At 49.7% G+C, this 16,760-nt stretch overlaps 1 protein-coding gene across 1 annotated transcript in view; it reads right to left on the bottom strand.

Annotated features, from left to right (window-relative positions):
- LOC144782767 (cholesterol 24-hydroxylase-like) overlaps positions 1-16,760 on the bottom strand; it is a 356,051-nt gene that overhangs the window by 12,038 nt on the left and 327,253 nt on the right. Inside the window, exon 13 of the mRNA XM_078662068.1 lies at positions 16,098-16,186. Coding sequence (XP_078518194.1) covers positions 16,098-16,186 — 89 coding nt within the window. The remainder of the gene's footprint in view (positions 1-16,097; positions 16,187-16,760) is intronic.

Here is a 16,760-nt window from a genome sequence, read left to right as displayed (position 1 = left end):
TTGCACGTTGAAATACAACATCTAAGTGCAAGTCCAACACGAGATAACGTTTCTTTACATTAGTTGCACATTTTTTCAAAAAAAATTTCAAATTTTGTGCTTCCCATCTAGCGTTATGGTAATTACAAACACTTTCCCCTATTAACGCTAAAATGAAAATTATTGCACTTGAAGAAAGTTAAACCGCTTAATTTTGAGTTTAATCAGGTCACTCGATCATTTGCAAAGCAGTCCTCTTTCTAGCGCAATGGCCGATAACGAAGAAAACGCCATCGGAAGCGTGCTCCCAGCGTCCAGGAGGCAGAGCCAGCACAAGACGCGGAACACGCTTCCAACGCGGGTGAGTGTTTCCCCTACCGCTCGCTGCCCCAATGCCACCGGCAGACAGCAACCTCACAATTACCCCCCTCTTGGTATCTTTATAGCCTGGGACTTAAAGTCCGTACCTCCTGACGGGACCTGGTAACAATTACCTAAAGGTAAGACCTCACATGAGGTAATTGAGCACCAAACACTCGGTACGAGTAGTATTTTCATAATACTTCCGTTTTCCCTATCCAGGTTCATTCTGTGTACACCCTAAATAGAGGTATGATTTAAAAATAGTTATACAATGTCACAAATGATTTAGCTTTTTGTGCACTACGTACCGCTGATACACCACTCCTTGATTTAACTCGCCATGATGTCATTTATGTTGTTTTGTTTCCTAAAACTTGCATATGTCTCTAACATGAGCGTATAACTTTTGAAAAAACACAATGCATGTTCTTAATGACCACGTTTTTTAACAGAAAACTGTTAAAATGCCACCTGTCACCCCCCTTTTTCCTTTCTAATCCTCTAGGTGACTATTCAGAACCTACATGGGTAAGACTATTATGTTGTATAGACCCACTATTGTCACAAAATAGTGACAATATACTTTTAACTGTGTGTGTTTATTGTTGTCCTGACGAATGCTCTTAGACCCACGGGCCAAGAGAGCAGAAACATGTTGACGTTTTTTCTGTCCTAATGACCTATGCTAAGGATTCCTAATTATCCCCAGAGCATACCCTTACATTTTAATTAGTGGACCAGCGATTTGAATAAAATACAGTATCGCCTGGAAACTATTTTATTCACTTTTTCAGCTTCAGTGGGGTCACTCAAACTTTCTCTGGACACTGCCACGATAAAACCAGAGATCGCCTCGGGTGAGGCTGGCAAGATACTGAATGCAAAAACCCAATGACTGTTGCCATAACGTTTGTGTGGGGCGGAGAACAACATATACCGCTTCTCGTAAAACACAACGTTTATGAGGGTTTTTCATCATATTTCAATATATCTCTTGGAGTAAGTGGTTACAAGTGTCCTATCCTTTTTGATGAAACTTAGTTTATCAAGGCTGATCAACTGATGAGGATTTTGGAAACAATATAAATATGGAATTAACAGAAGCAATCAACATAATAATCAAGGTTAAAGACTGTTTGCTATTAGAATGTCTGTAAATTTATATTTTTTGTGTGTAGAGTAGAGTATATATCAGAGAAATCTATTCTGGCATTACTAAAATCTCTTTTTTATTTGCCAATACCAATATACCCCAATAAAATATTTCATGTTGAGTGCATTTTAGCGGGATTTAATTCCTCCTCCTTTTTTCCTTTACCCAATTTGATTTTTTTAGCAGCATAAAGTTACGCAGTAGGTGTCTTGCACCATACTGACAAATGATACATGTGGCAACGTTTGGTGTGTAAGGATCTTGGCCATAGCTCATTGTTTATATACTATAAAATAAGCATATTTAAAAAGGGAATTTTGAAACAAATACTTAAAAAAAGGATCAGGTTAAGTCCAAAGGAAATACTGAGATAGGGTATAAAATGGTAGTTACAAATTTAATTTTGATATTGTCTGATATGTCCACCAATAAGGAAATAAAGGCGACCATCTCTCAAAAAGATTGCAAATCTTTTTCTTAATATTATCAAATTAGTTTTGGAGTTTATCCTTAACTGAAGTGGAAAACCAAAAACCATAATACCTAATCTTGAAACTGCTCCAAACAACATTAAATCCATCACACATAACTTTAACAAATTACTTATTCAAATTTAAAATATCTGATTTGTCCCCAATAAGATTCTAATTATATTTGCAAGTCTCTAGCTTTATAAAAAATCCAAATAAAAATGCTTACGGCTTTATTACAAAAAAAGGAGCAGTACTAACAGGTAACTCTGTGAAGATCAAAATGAGCTGAAAGATTAGCGTTAACATACAGTGAACTTTTGGGTCACCATATCATTGAAAATGTTGCTGTACAAAAAGTAATCCAAACCCATTTTAATACTAACATCATATATGTTATGTTATGTTATGTTATGTTAAGCTGTTTTATAGCGCGCACAACTACTGCCGGAGTATCCTGGCGCGAAGAAAAAGAAAAGAAATGAAACAGCAGAGCCCTGAACCAACATAACAAACTAAACAGCTAATCTAAACAAATGAGTTTTTAGCGCTTTCTTAAAAGCCGTGAAGTCAACAGTACTGCGCAGAGAGGCAGGGAGCGCATTCCATGCTCGCGCAGCCCTCACTGCCACAGAGTGTCCGCCCAACCGGACGCGCCGAAAACGAGGGACCTGCATGAGATGTTGAGCTGCTGAGCGCAAATCTCGGTTGGGGGTGTACCGCAGGAATCGTTTCATCAAATAAGCGGGTCCCCGCCCATTGATGGCCTTGTGGGCCAGAGTCAGAATTTTGAAAGTGATCCGATGCGGCACCGGCAGCCAGTGCAGACTCTCCAGGTAACTCCTAACGCTAATCCGCCTGGAGATATTCCCTAGTAATCTGGCGGTAGCGTTCTGAATAATCTGGAGCCGCCCTATCAAGTAGGCCGGAGAGCCACTAAACAGAGCGTTGGCGTAGTCCAGGCGCGAGAGAATTAAAGCTCTCGCGAATGACTCGCGAGCAGAGGCCGGTAGAAACGGAAAAAACTTTCTGAGAGACTTCAAGGTCCCGAAGCAGCCTCCAGTAAGCCTCTTAATGTGCCCCTCAAAACGAAGGTCTTCCCCAAACCAGACCCCGAGGTTCTTGGCCAAGGTGTTTGAGGCACCTGGAATGGGGAAACCATCTGGCCACAGTAGTGACCTAAAGTCAGGAGGAAATTGGCCATAGAGCAGAATTTCCGTCTTGTCCTCGTTGCACTTCAATTGGGATGACGCTAACCAATTGAAGACTGAGGACAGACAGTTCTGAATCTGCTCTGTGTCCAGAGCCTCGCCTGGCCAAGTGAACAACAACTGCGTGTCGTCCGCGTATGCTATAATTTTGGCTCCCAAATGTACGGCTAATTCAATCAGGGGGGTTAGATATATATTAAAGAGCAGGGGGCTCAATGTCGAGCCCTGAGGGACCCCTGTCAGAAGTGGTCTAGCCGATGATGAATAGGGAGAGAGCCAAACCTGTTGAGATCTAGCCAACAGGAATGAACTCAGCCAATCATTTCATTTCAAGAATCTTTATTCGGTGATTAAAAAACACCATAAAAGCACACATATATATACATAGATAAGAAAACATTAAATCTTAGTCAAGATCCTTGTACATGAATAATACGATAAAATCCCAACATACAGGGCCATAAATTTAAAACATAAAATCCCAGGTCATTCATTCCTCTCCCCTCGTCATCCTTAATCGAACCGCCACCTTGATAAAGTTCATGACACAGCATAAGGTTAGCGGGTCGGCAGCTTGTTGCAGATAGACTAAAGCATCCCTGGCATGTTCCAATTTGGCTTTTTTTAATATGTCTACTAGAAATCTACGCCTGGGCATAGAAAAATAGGGGCAAAGCAAAATAAAATGAAGGGAATCCTGCGGAGACAAATTGTCGCAGCCGCAGGGTCCCTTCTGCTCGATTGACATAGTAAAACCTGCCGGAGTAGCCAACATAAAAGGAAGCAAATTCAATCTGAAACGACACATAAGAAATCTGTCCTGTGCGTTATGTACAAGATACAGATAAGGCTCCATACCCTCCACACTCTTCACCAAGTTATAAGCCCTCACGGACTTTTTCTCTCCTTCAGCCTCCGCACGACATTGGGTTTTCCGCTCTAGGAAAATTTCCCCTACTTGTTTCTTGTGCTGTGCTAAGATGGTTGTGGGGTTCCTGAAGAGATTTCCAAACCCTAACTCTTCAAGAGTGTTTCTCACATATTTGAGCCAAGGGATGCGCATGCAGTGAGTCCTGCCCAAGCAGTCCAATAGAATTTCTCTGCTTAAATATGCATCTGGGTTTGCCCAAATTTTAAGCCACGCCACAATTGGCCTAAGTTTTAATGAGTCAACCAGGTGTGGCCTCCCTAGCTCCCTATGAGCTATATGTCCAGCAGTACTAGGTGGTACCCTCAGGATAGATTTCATGTGTCTATTTTCTTCCTGTTCAATTCTAGCAGTGTTCACAAAGCCCCAAACTTCTGCCCCGTAGCTTACTTTAGAACATGTTATGGAGCTGTACAGGATCATCACCTGTTCAGGGCTCCACCTGCCCAGCCTCCTGCCATAACCAGCTATAGCCCCATTGGAGGCGATCATTTTACTGCAGCGTTCTGCCACCAAGGGGTTAAATTGGAGGGCACCATCAAAGGTTACTCCGAGATAGGAGAACGTTTTAACCTCCTCTAAACGATGGGTACCTATTGTGTAAAAGGATTTAGAAGAAGATTTTTTGCCTGCCACGAGCACATAAGACTTACTTAAGTTGACAGATAGGTCCAGATCACTCATAAACTTAACGAACCCATCTATCAAAGTTTGCAAGCTTCGGGGTGTACGCGCAAGCAAAACCGCGTCGTCTGCATAGAGCAGGACAGGGATATGCCGCGACCCGACCCTTGGAGAATCTGTTTTTAAACCAAAGAGAGACTGTTCCAAATTATTAATGTAAAGGGAGAACAAAAAAGGGGCAAGGATACAACCCTGTCTGACTCCACTTTTACATGAAAAGGAGTCAGACAATCCCCCCTCCCTGTTAAATCTTACTTTGGCCGTGGTGTCACTGTGCAGCTCTCTTAATATGGTGATTAGACCACTCTCGATCCCCAAGCCTGCCATCATGTCCCACAGCTTCCCTCTATTGACGTGGTCAAATGCTGCTGCCAGGTCCATGAATCCCATATAAATGGGTTCATCACTGGCCAGAGTGTATTTGGCAGTCAGCATATATAGGTTCAGGCATTGATCGCTAGTGGACCTCCCTGCCCTAAACCCATATTGGGTATCCGAGAGGATGTTATTCTCTTCGGTCCAATCTGACAATCTATTCTGAATTGCCCTTCCCAAAAGTTTGGCCGAAACGTCAATCAGGGAAATAGGCCGATAACACCTAGGGTCATCCTTATTGCCCTTTTAAAAAATTGGCACTATAATCGCTTTAGACCATGATGGGGGGAGACCACAGGAGATAGCGGTGTTTAAGACCCTAGTCATCAGGGGGGCCCATAGGTCTATATTACTAAGGAAGAGGTCAGGGGGAATTCCGTCCGGGCCCGGGGCTTTGTTCTTAGTTAGGCTTTCCATCCCTACAATAATCTCTTTAAGAGTGAATGCTACCGGGGGAGCCTGACTTTGATTTACTGATGGCTCTACAAGGATACCCGGTTCATGGTTATATAAACTCCTAAAGTGGGTAACCCACTGCTCCGGTAGGATATTGGCCCCTATTTCCGGAGAATCATTTTCTAAAAAGGTCGGTTTATTAATGATACTCCAGAACCCCGCTAGATCCCTTCTTTCCCCTGCCTCTCTCAGATCTGCCCAAGCTTCTGCCTGCAAGGCGAGTTTCCTCCTTTTGGTCTCTTTTCTGTATTTCTCTCTACTTGCCCTGATTTTTTGTGGATCCCGTGGTTTTGACTTAAGAGAGCATTTCAGTTCCCTCAGTGCTTTAGAACAATTCTGATCAAACCACCGGGGATTGACCAGGTTGCGTGTGGGCGCATTGGTCCTTAATAGCCCATCTATTAGATTTACAATATGGTCAAACGTTTCTAATAATCTTGTGCCCTGTACTTCCAGGTCCAGGCAGTCGTTTATGGCCCGCAGACCCTTATTGCTCAAGTTTTTATAAAATTTTACCCCATCTATTCTAGACCACTTCAATCTCCTGCCTTGATCAGTGACCCTCTCCCCTATTAGACAGTGGACATTAGGTCCTGGGCCCGCCCTATATGTAAGCATTAAAACAAGCGGGTTATGGTCACTGAAGCTGTTCCAGTCTATCCCTACACTAGTTACTTTATTGACCAGGGATCTCGAGACCAAAATGTAATCTATAATAGATGAACAACCCCTGCCTTTAAAAGTCGGTGGGAGTGTGCCGTCCGACTGTGGGCCTATCATATTGATGGTATGCTCTAGGTCATACTTAAGCCGAAGCAACCTAAGAGCATCCCCGGTAGATGAATGAGAAAAATGAGGCCCCTTCTCAATTGGGCATTGCGCCCAATCTGTATTTGCTTTAATTAGTGCCGGACAGAGATGACAGTTAAAATCCCCCACCACAAGCAACCCATGGGATGGGCCCTTATTCTGAGATACGATTTCTTGACCCAGCCTTTGGTCGAGTTCAGTCAATACCGGGGTAAGGTTATTTGCTGACTCGGAGTTATACACGTTAAAAACAGAAAATCGTAGCCCCTTTCCATGGAACCGAACTGCCTGGATCCCATGTGAGGACCAATCTGGGAAGGACCAGGTGCCTGGGAGAACTAGATCTACATAGAGGGACAAACCACCCATTGCTCTCCCAGAACTAGATTTTCGGGCGGGAACAAAAAAGCACTTGTACCCCTGCAGATGATACTTATTCTCCACAGCCCATGTCTCCTGTACACATATGATATTAAATTTTCTAATGTAGTCAACCCATTCCTTATTATGAAATTTGCCCGCTATACCAGCTATATTCCATGAGATAAATCTCACCCCCTCTCCACTCCATTCTGCACCCCCCGGGTCCCTTGATCTTATTTCCAACATTGGCCTTTGCGTTGCCTGTTCATGTACCCCTCCTTCATTATTATTTTTAACTATTGCCTCAAGTTCTGCGCACATTGAATCCCCCACGCCAATCACCGGGGTTGGTGGAGCCTTAAAACTTTGCCCCTCCAATATTTCAGCCAGGTCGCCCTTTTCAATACAGCCCTGGGGGGTGTTATCTTTATGTCAATCGACCCCCTCTAGTCCGTACAAGCAATTGAACTGATTGTGGGAATAAAATGGTTGTTCCAGTCGACCAGCTCTCGGTCTGGGATGTAAGGCCTGGTGTCTCCCCCTCCTCCCAACCCTCTCCCAAGTGTCATGAGTTTGGGGTTGTTGAAATGGAACCGGGCTAATTGGAAAAAAGAAAGACACATGAAGGGTTTGGATGGTGGATTCCCTAGAGCTATTTTTTCCCTGACATATGTATGCCACCGTACCTGTATCCCTGAAACTCACTAGTATACAGTCCCCTTTTATGGATTTTTGTGTTCTCCCCACCCATGGCACCCTTCTTACCATTATAATCTCACTATTGAAGTGTGTCGGAAGGGGTCTGTTTATATTTAACCACTTAATTACCCTACTTTTCAGGGCACAAAAGTCCTCCATTTCGCCTGCCTCAAGTGGGGGGACACCCGCCATGACTAGCGTAAAAGCGTTAGTTTCTGGGGGTAAGTTAGGTCTTCGTGGTCTCAGGGTGAGCTTCATTAAAGGGGTCGGGATGGTATTACCTCCCAGCTGTGCCGGGGGTACAGGTCCTGGCGGTTGGTTGTGCGTATTCGCAGGGAGGGGTTTAGATATGACAGGCTCTGGCCTTAAAAGTTGTTGTGAGGGTGCCACATTCGCGGCTTGTGAGGGGACTGGATTGGCAACACTATTTGCCGTCGGTTGGGGCACTATGGTAGGGAGAATGGGATCTGATTGCCCTCCTTGTCGGCCAGCTTGAATTTTCAGACTACCTAATGTCGCCTCCAAAATAGTTAGTCTGATCTCTATCTTTTTAATACTCTCGCTGATCGGCAATAGCAGGGACCTTAGCAGGAATTCTACATTTCCAAGCGGGACAACAGACAAGGGGATATTAGCAATAACAGCTCCTGTTTCTTTTATTGTGCCAGGAGCTGGATCCTTATAAGCAATGGGTTTTGGGTGTGAATCCTCCGGGGGTTTTTCTACTAACACTGGGGTTTTTAAGGACTTACCAAAGTCCGAATGTAGAACCTTGGGTTGGTTCTTTCCTTGATTACCCTTGGATTTCCTCCTACGTTTGTTGGGAGGGGGTCCGAAAACTACTTGGGTGTTAGATGGCTTAGATGTGGCTTTCCTAGGTTTGGGCGCTGGGGGGAATTGGGACACTAAATCAATTGTCGCCCTAGTTGGACTAGGACTATTGGCTGGTGCTATACTCATAACTGCCCCTGGCGAAACATTAGTGCAATCCCTCAGCAGTAATGGGACATCATCAATTCTAGACAACTCTTCCCTGGGTGTAATAACGTGATCTCCAAGGAGAGTATTTTTCATGTTATCAATTGAGCGTCTCCGTTCTGCCCTTAACCTGGACAGGTTACACTCTTTATCCCCCTCCCCTACTGCCCGGGAAAAATAGTTTTCAAGAGTCCGGTTTTTAACCACGCCCGGTTTAGATGGAGTACTCTCTCTTACCGGGGACGGCATGATGTCCGTAGTGAGTTAAACTCTGCCGGGGGATCTCAACCAATAGTTGAGCTCAAAAGCTGTGGACACAATCCAAGAGAGTAGGCCCAGCCCGGCCTCCTTCGGCCCCGGACGGCCACAGACGGTCCCGCCCTTGTCCCGGGCTTCTCCCGGGACGCTCCCGCACGCTCCCGCGTAGCGGGTAATAGCCTTCACTTAAATAGGAAGTCCATAGGATTGAAGGCGGGGCGTGGTGATGGCCAGGGAGAGCGGCCAGCTGGTCAGAGGCGCGGTGTGCAGGGGCTTCTGGGATTGGAAGTCCTGCCCCGCACGCTCGCAGCCCTGGTCCTCCCACGCAGGTGTGTTACAAATTACCCTCGACCTCTGGGGCGCAGCGGGACCCGCGAAGCGGGTTCCGCAAGTCGTGAAGGGCTGACAGGGTCCAAAAAGAGTGTCCGTGGAAAGCAGCAACAGGCAGCAAACAACAAGGGTCTCCCACGTCGGGAAGTCAATTACCGCCCTTTGAAGGATTGAAGGCGGGGCGTGGTGATGGCCAGGGAGAGCGGCCAGCTGGTCAGAGGCGCGGTGTGCAGGGGCTTCTGGGATTGGAAGTCCTGCCCCGCACGCTCGCAGCCCTGGTCCTCCCACGCAGGTGTGTTACAAATTACCCTCGACCTCTGGGGCGCAGCGGGACCCGCGAAGCGGGTTCCGCAAGTCGTGAAGGGCTGACAGGGTCCAAAAAGAGTGTCCGTGGAAAGCAGCAACAGGCAGCAAACAACAAGGGTCTCCCACGTCGGGAAGTCAATTACCGCCCTTTGAAGGATTGAAGGCGGGGCGTGGTGATGGCCAGGGAGAGCGGCCAGCTGGTCAGAGGCGCGGTGTGCAGGGGCTTCTGGGATTGGAAGTCCTGCCCCGCACGCTCGCAGCCCTGGTCCTCCCACGCAGGTGTGTTACAAATTACCCTCGACCTCTGGGGCGCAGCGGGACCCGCGAAGCGGGTTCCGCAAGTCGTGAAGGGCTGACAGGGTCCAAAAAGAGTGTCCGTGGAAAGCAGCAACAGGCAGCAAACAACAAGGGTCTCCCACGTCGGGAAGTCAATTACCGCCCTTTGAAGGATTGAAGGCGGGGCATGGTGATGGCCAGGGAGAGCGGCCAGCTGGTCAGAGGCGCGGTGTGCAGGGGCTTCTGGGATTGGAAGTCCTGCCCCGCACGCTCGCAGCCCTGGTCCTCCCACGCAGGTGTGTTACAAATTACCCTCGACCTCTGGGGCGCAGCGGGACCCGCGAAGCGGGTTCCGCAAGTCGTGAAGGGCTGACAGGGTCCAAAAAGAGTGTCCATGGAAAGCAGCAACAGGCAGCAAACAACAAGGGTCTCCCACGTCGGGAAGTCAATTACCGCCCTTTGAAGGATTGAAGGCGGGGCGTGGTGATGGCCAGGGAGAGCGGCCAGCTGGTCAGAGGCGCGGTGTGCAGGGGCTTCTGGGATTGGAAGTCCTGCCCCGCACGCTCGCAGCCCTGGTCCTCCCACGCAGGTGTGTTACAAATTACCCTCGACCTCTGGGGCGCAGCGGGACCCGCGAAGCGGGTTCCGCAAGTCGTGAAGGGCTGACAGGGTCCAAAAAGAGTGTCCGTGGAAAGCAGCAACAGGCAGCAAACAACAAGGGTCTCCCACGTCGGGAAGTCAATTACCGCCCTTTGAAGGATTGAAGGCGGGGCGTGGTGATGGCCAGAGAGAGCGGCCAGCTGGTCAGAGGCGCGGTGTGCAGGGGCTTCTGGGATTGGAAGTCCTGCCCCGCACGCTCGCAGCCCTGGTCCTCCCACGCAGGTGTGTTACAAATTACCCTCGACCTCTGGGGCGCAGCGGGACCCGCGAAGCGGGTTCCGCAAGTCGTGAAGGGCTGACAGGGTCCAAAAAGAGTGTCCGTGGAAAGCAGCAACAGGCAGCAAACAACAAGGGTCTCCCACGTCGGGAAGTCAATTACCGCCCTTTGAAGGATTGAAGGCGGGGCGTGGTGATGGCCAGGGAGAGCGGCCAGCTGGTCAGAGGCGCGGTGTGCAGGGGCTTCTGGGATTGGAAGTCCTGCCCCGCACGCTCGCAGCCCTGGTCCTCCCACGCAGGTGTGTTACAAATTACCCTCGACCTCTGGGGCGCAGCGGGACCCGCGAAGCGGGTTCCGCAAGTCGTGAAGGGCTGACAGGGTCCAAAAAGAGTGTCCGTGGAAAGCAGCAACAGGCAGCAAACAACAAGGGTCTCCCACGTCAGGAAGTCAATTACCGCCCTTTGAAGGATTGAAGGCGGGGCGTGGTGATGGCCAGGGAGAGCGGCCAGCTGGTCAGAGGCGCGGTGTGCAGGGGCTTCTGGGATTGGAAGTCCTGCCCCGCACGCTCGCAGCCCTGGTCCTCCCACGCAGGTGTGTTACAAATTACCCTCGACCTCTGGGGCGCAGCGGGACCCGCGAAGCGGGCTCCGCAAGTCGTGAAGGGCTGACAGGGTCCAAAAAGAGTGTCCGTGGAAAGCAGCAACAGGCAGCAAACAACAAGGGTCTCCCACGTCGGGAAGTCAATTACCGCCCTTTGAAGGATTGAAGGCGGGGCGTGGTGATGGCCAGGGAGAGCGGCCAGCTGGTCAGAGGCGCGGTGTGCAGGGGCTTCTGGGATTGGAAGTCCTGCCCCGCACGCTCGCAGCCCTGGTCCTCCCACGCAGGTGTGTTACAAATTACCCTCGACCTCTGGGGCGCAGCGGGACCCGCGAAGCGGGTTCCGCAAGTCGTGAAGGGCTGACAGGGTCCAAAAAGAGTGTCCGTGGAAAGCAGCAACAGGCAGCAAACAACAAGGGTCTCCCACGTCGGGAAGTCAATTACCGCCCTTTGAAGGATTGAAGGCGGGGCGTGGTGATGGCCAGGGAGAGCGGCCAGCTGGTCAGAGGCGCGGTGTGCAGGGGCTTCTGGGATTGGAAGTCCTGCCCCGCACGCTCGCAGCCCTGGTCCTCCCACGCAGGTGTGTTACAAATTACCCTCGACCTCTGGGGCGCAGCGGGACCCGCGAAGCGGGTTCCGCAAGTCGTGAAGGGCTGACAGGGTCCAAAAAGAGTGTCCGTGGAAAGCAGCAACAGGCAGCAAACAACAAGGGTCTCCCACGTCGGGAAGTCAATTACCGCCCTTTGAAGGATTGAAGGCGGGGCGTGGTGATGGCCAGGGAGAGCGGCCAGCTGGTCAGAGGCGCGGTGTGCAGGGGCTTCTGGGATTGGAAGTCCTGCCCCGCACGCTCGCAGCCCTGGTCCTCCCACGCAGGTGTGTTACAAATTACCCTCGACCTCTGGGGCGCAGCGGGACCCGCGAAGCGGGTTCCGCAAGTCGTGAAGGGCTGACAGGGTCCAAAAAGAGTGTCCATGGAAAGCAGCAACAGGCAGCAAACAACAAGGGTCTCCCACGTCGGGAAGTCAATTACCGCCCTTTGAAGGATTGAAGGCGGGGCGTGGTGATGGCCAGGGAGAGCGGCCAGCTGGTCAGAGGCGCGGTGTGCAGGGGCTTCTGGGATTGGAAGTCCTGCCCCGCACGCTCGCAGCCCTGGTCCTCCCACGCAGGTGTGTTACAAATTACCCTCGACCTCTGGGGCGCAGCGGGACCCGCGAAGCGGGTTCCGCAAGTCGTGAAGGGCTGACAGGGTCCAAAAAGAGTGTCCGTGGAAAGCAGCAACAGGCAGCAAACAACAAGGGTCTCCCACGTCGGGAAGTCAATTACCGCCCTTTGAAGGATTGAAGGCGGGGCGTGGTGATGGCCAGAGAGAGCGGCCAGCTGGTCAGAGGCGCGGTGTGCAGGGGCTTCTGGGATTGGAAGTCCTGCCCCGCACGCTCGCAGCCCTGGTCCTCCCACGCAGGTGTGTTACAAATTACCCTCGACCTCTGGGGCGCAGCGGGACCCGCGAAGCGGGTTCCGCAAGTCGTGAAGGGCTGACAGGGTCCAAAAAGAGTGTCCGTGGAAAGCAGCAACAGGCAGCAAACAACAAGGGTCTCCCACGTCGGGAAGTCAATTACCGCCCTTTGAAGGATTGAAGGCGGGGCGTGGTGATGGCCAGGGAGAGCGGCCAGCTGGTCAGAGGCGCGGTGTGCAGGGGCTTCTGGGATTGGAAGTCCTGCCCCGCACGCTCGCAGCCCTGGTCCTCCCACGCAGGTGTGTTACAAATTACCCTCGACCTCTGGGGCGCAGCGGGACCCGCGAAGCGGGTTCCGCAAGTCGTGAAGGGCTGACAGGGTCCAAAAAGAGTGTCCGTGGAAAGCAGCAACAGGCAGCAAACAACAAGGGTCTCCCACGTCGGGAAGTCAATTACCGCCCTTTGAAGGATTGAAGGCGGGGCGTGGTGATGGCCAGGGAGAGCGGCCAGCTGGTCAGAGGCGCGGTGTGCAGGGGCTTCTGGGATTGGAAGTCCTGCCCCGCACGCTCGCAGCCCTGGTCCTCCCACGCAGGTGTGTTACAAATTACCCTCGACCTCTGGGGCGCAGCGGGACCCGCGAAGCGGGCTCCGCAAGTCGTGAAGGGCTGACAGGGTCCAAAAAGAGTGTCCGTGGAAAGCAGCAACAGGCAGCAAACAACAAGGGTCTCAGCCAATCTAATGCAAGGTCACAGATGCCGATGTCGGCAAGTCTGGTCAGGAGGCGTTGGTGGGGAACCGTGTCAAACGCGGCAGAGAGGTCCAATAAAATTAGAGCCGCTCTGCCGCCAGCATCCAGACATTCCCTGACAGCCTCAGAGATTTCCACCAGGGCCGACTCCGTACTGTGAGCAGTGCGGAACCCGGATTGGGCCTCATGGAGAGCTCCGGATTTTTCCACAAACTCATTAAGCTGCTGGAAGGCCAGCTTCTCGCCGATTTTAGCCAGAGCAGGAAGCAGCGATATAGGCCGGTAATTGGTCAGTACCGCCGGGTCAGCTCCGGCCTTTTTAAGCAGAGGCAGGAGCTTAGCTTGTTTCCACTCTGAAGGCAAACTGGCTGATTTAAAGGAGAGGCCAACTAAGTGTGTCACCTCCTCAACAACCACGTCGGCAACAGCAGCCAGCACTCTTGCTGGACAGGGGTCAGAGGGGGACCCAGATTTCAAAGATTTAATCACAGCAAGAGTGTCAGTGGTTGAGGGTGGGACAAACTCCGACATCCTGGCCAAAGGAACCTTCAGAGGGAGAGAAAGGTCCTGCGAGGCAATTGAAGAACTAGTGGCAGCGAAGTTTGACTGAATAGCCGCTATCTTGTCTTCAAAAAACCCAGACAGACTCTCACACCAGTCTTTCGAAGCTGGAACTATCCGCTGCTCCGCGCAGGGGGCCAGAAAGCTATTCACAATTGAAAAAATCTCTCGGCTGTTATTATTAGCTTTATCGATTCGATTGGCGTAATAAACACCTTTGGCCTTTTTAATACTGGCATAATAGTTTCTCTGTTCTTTACGCAGTATTTCCTTGGCCAGAGGGCAATAGAATTGACGCCAATCCCGCTCTAGTTTTTTACAGGACTGTTTATGGACACGTAGCTCCTGGGAAAACCAAGGTTTAGAGGCGGTGGAGCGCAGTTTACCTCCCCTCCCTTTAGAGGAGACCGAAACCCCCGCGACCATCCACTCATTGAAAGCCGACACAGCTGTGGTGAGGTCGCTACCCAGCACCGGCCGATTCTCAACCAGGGTGGCCGCCAGAGTTTCATTATTGATTTTATTAGCACACCATGTTTTGGCCCTCGCAGTGGAAGAGCCCGGAGAAGACCAAGCAAATCTAATTAGCTGATGGTCGTACCACGTCAGAGGTTCGGGCGCGTCGACCTGGAGGGAAAAATTAGAGCAGATCACATCCAGGATGTGCCCACCCGAATGCGTGGGTAGGGAAACCCGCTGAGACAAGTGCGCCAAGTCCAGGAAATCGTGCAAGCTTTTGCTCTCTGGTAGACCCACCACCTCAACATGGATGTTGAAATCGCCCAGAAGCAAAAAGCTCGGAAATCTGAGGGCTCGGGGGATACAAAGATCAGTCAGAGCCGTAAGAAACGCCCCCGCTGGTCCTGGAGGCCGATATATTAGGGAGCCCCCGAGAGTAAAATGAGGGGAAAGAACCACAGAAAAATTAAATGCTTCGCCCCCTTCAAGGGTTATCGGGGGGTCCAAATGAAGAGTCAGTGAATCTCTAAGGATAATAGCAACACCTCCCCCTCTTCCCAGCGCTCTGTCCCTCCTATAAATTTTGTAGCCGCGAGGAACAGCAAGCTCGACATCTGGGGCACTGGCCTCAGTAAGCCAGGTTTCCGTCACAAACAGAAAATCGAGCGAGCTGTCAGCAAGAAGCTCGAAAATATCTGCAGCATGTTTATACATCGAACGCGCGTTAACTAGGGCGGCCGAGAAAACATGGGGGACTGGCTCCCGGGTAGAAGGGGTGGAGAGAGTATCCATACAGCAGAAACCACAGATCGAACACGGGTTAAGCCATGGGCAGTTCCCCACTACGCCACCCACATTCAAGCACCCTGCAGAACATAGAGACAACAACTGCTCCCTAGTATACCTCACTGTAGAGTCCTGCACAATCCGAGGCTGTAGGGCAGCCCGCCCTGCGTCCGTCGCGGCCGAGGCGCGGACGGGCGCAGACGGGCTGACCTTTGGCTTACCTTCGGAGCGCCTAAGGCGCGCCCACCACGCGCGACCGCTGCACGTCAGAAAAGGCATGGTAATTTATAGGAGCGCGTCACTCCCCCAGCTAGACCGCTGCCACAGGTTCAGCCTGGGAGAGGACTCCTGGTAAGATGGCCGCCCGCCCTCCACACAAACGGCACACAGCCGCGATGGAACGGGGTCGGGTAGGCTCACCACAACACACAGCAACTGTCAGGTAAGACTAAAAACGAGCCCCACAGCGTGTCTGCAATTATTTGAGCTGCCCCCAGCAGAGAGACAAACTGACTCGAAGAGCGAGTCAAATGAATGAAAACTAAAACCACAAAGTCACAATCACAGTATATTTCTAGTATAGATGATCAAAACCTTTTTCCACATCTAAAAGTACCAATATAAAAGGTGAATTTAACAGAAAGCCTTTAATCTCCATTTCAATATTAATCTCACAGTGTTTATATTATTTGGAAAAAAAACACTAGAACTTGGAAGAACAGCGCATTATTCAACACTTTTTTCAAACAAAATTAAGTGGGTGTTAACTTTGCTGCTCATGTCTAAATAGCATAATAAAATATCTAATGTATACAAATAATTAGATAAAAATACAAATATATAAAAATATATCAATAAAGGTATCTTGGGGCCTACATGATTATTATTGCCTCTTAGAAATGTATATATGTTTTTATAATATCAAAACAGGCAGTACAACATGGGAATCAGTTGTCAATGTTTGGCGAAATACTTACTTTGGGGCGTCTGGATGAAATCGATCTGGGTCGAAGGTGAGTGGGTCCTTGAAATACTTGTCCAGCCGGCCCATGATGTACGCATTGAACTATAAATAAATGCATGAAAATCATTTCATATTTAATTATTATTGGTAAGCCGGCTCAATAAACCTTTTCTTGACCAGACCTTCTTTTACACTTTACAAGCAACCACCATAACATAATGAAACTAACAATAATTAACATAACATAAAATAGCAGGAATGTGGACATTTCTAAAATAATTACTTGTCCAAGAAACTCGGTGCTTCAGAAACTTTCTTCTCTTGTAAAATAAATGCAGTTGACCCCTTTCAAGCTTTGTTGTGAAGGGACAATCTATGGCAGCGTTCCTATTATATCCGATGTCTGATAATAACGTCATCGATTATGCCAGGGTTCATTTAGTAGGTTTGCATACAAGAACTGATTTTGCCACCATTCCGCAACTCAACATGCATGGGCTGTAAATAGAAAGGAAGCAGTAGTTCAAGCACTGGAGTGCCCTATGACTTTGTGCACAACCAGAAACCTACATGTTTGATGGTGTTCACCAACTCTTCTCCAATCTCTTACCTCATTGCAAAAGGTTGGAAACTTACTCCTGACATGGGCAAGTGTAAATAATTTTCCAGGGTGAGA

Source organism: Lissotriton helveticus, chromosome 9, assembly GCF_964261635.1.
Source record: "Lissotriton helveticus chromosome 9, aLisHel1.1, whole genome shotgun sequence".
Taxonomy (NCBI): domain Eukaryota; kingdom Metazoa; phylum Chordata; class Amphibia; order Caudata; family Salamandridae; genus Lissotriton; species Lissotriton helveticus.
The sequence above is the reverse complement of the archived record's forward strand: the minus strand, read 5'-3'. Positions and strand labels throughout refer to the sequence as shown.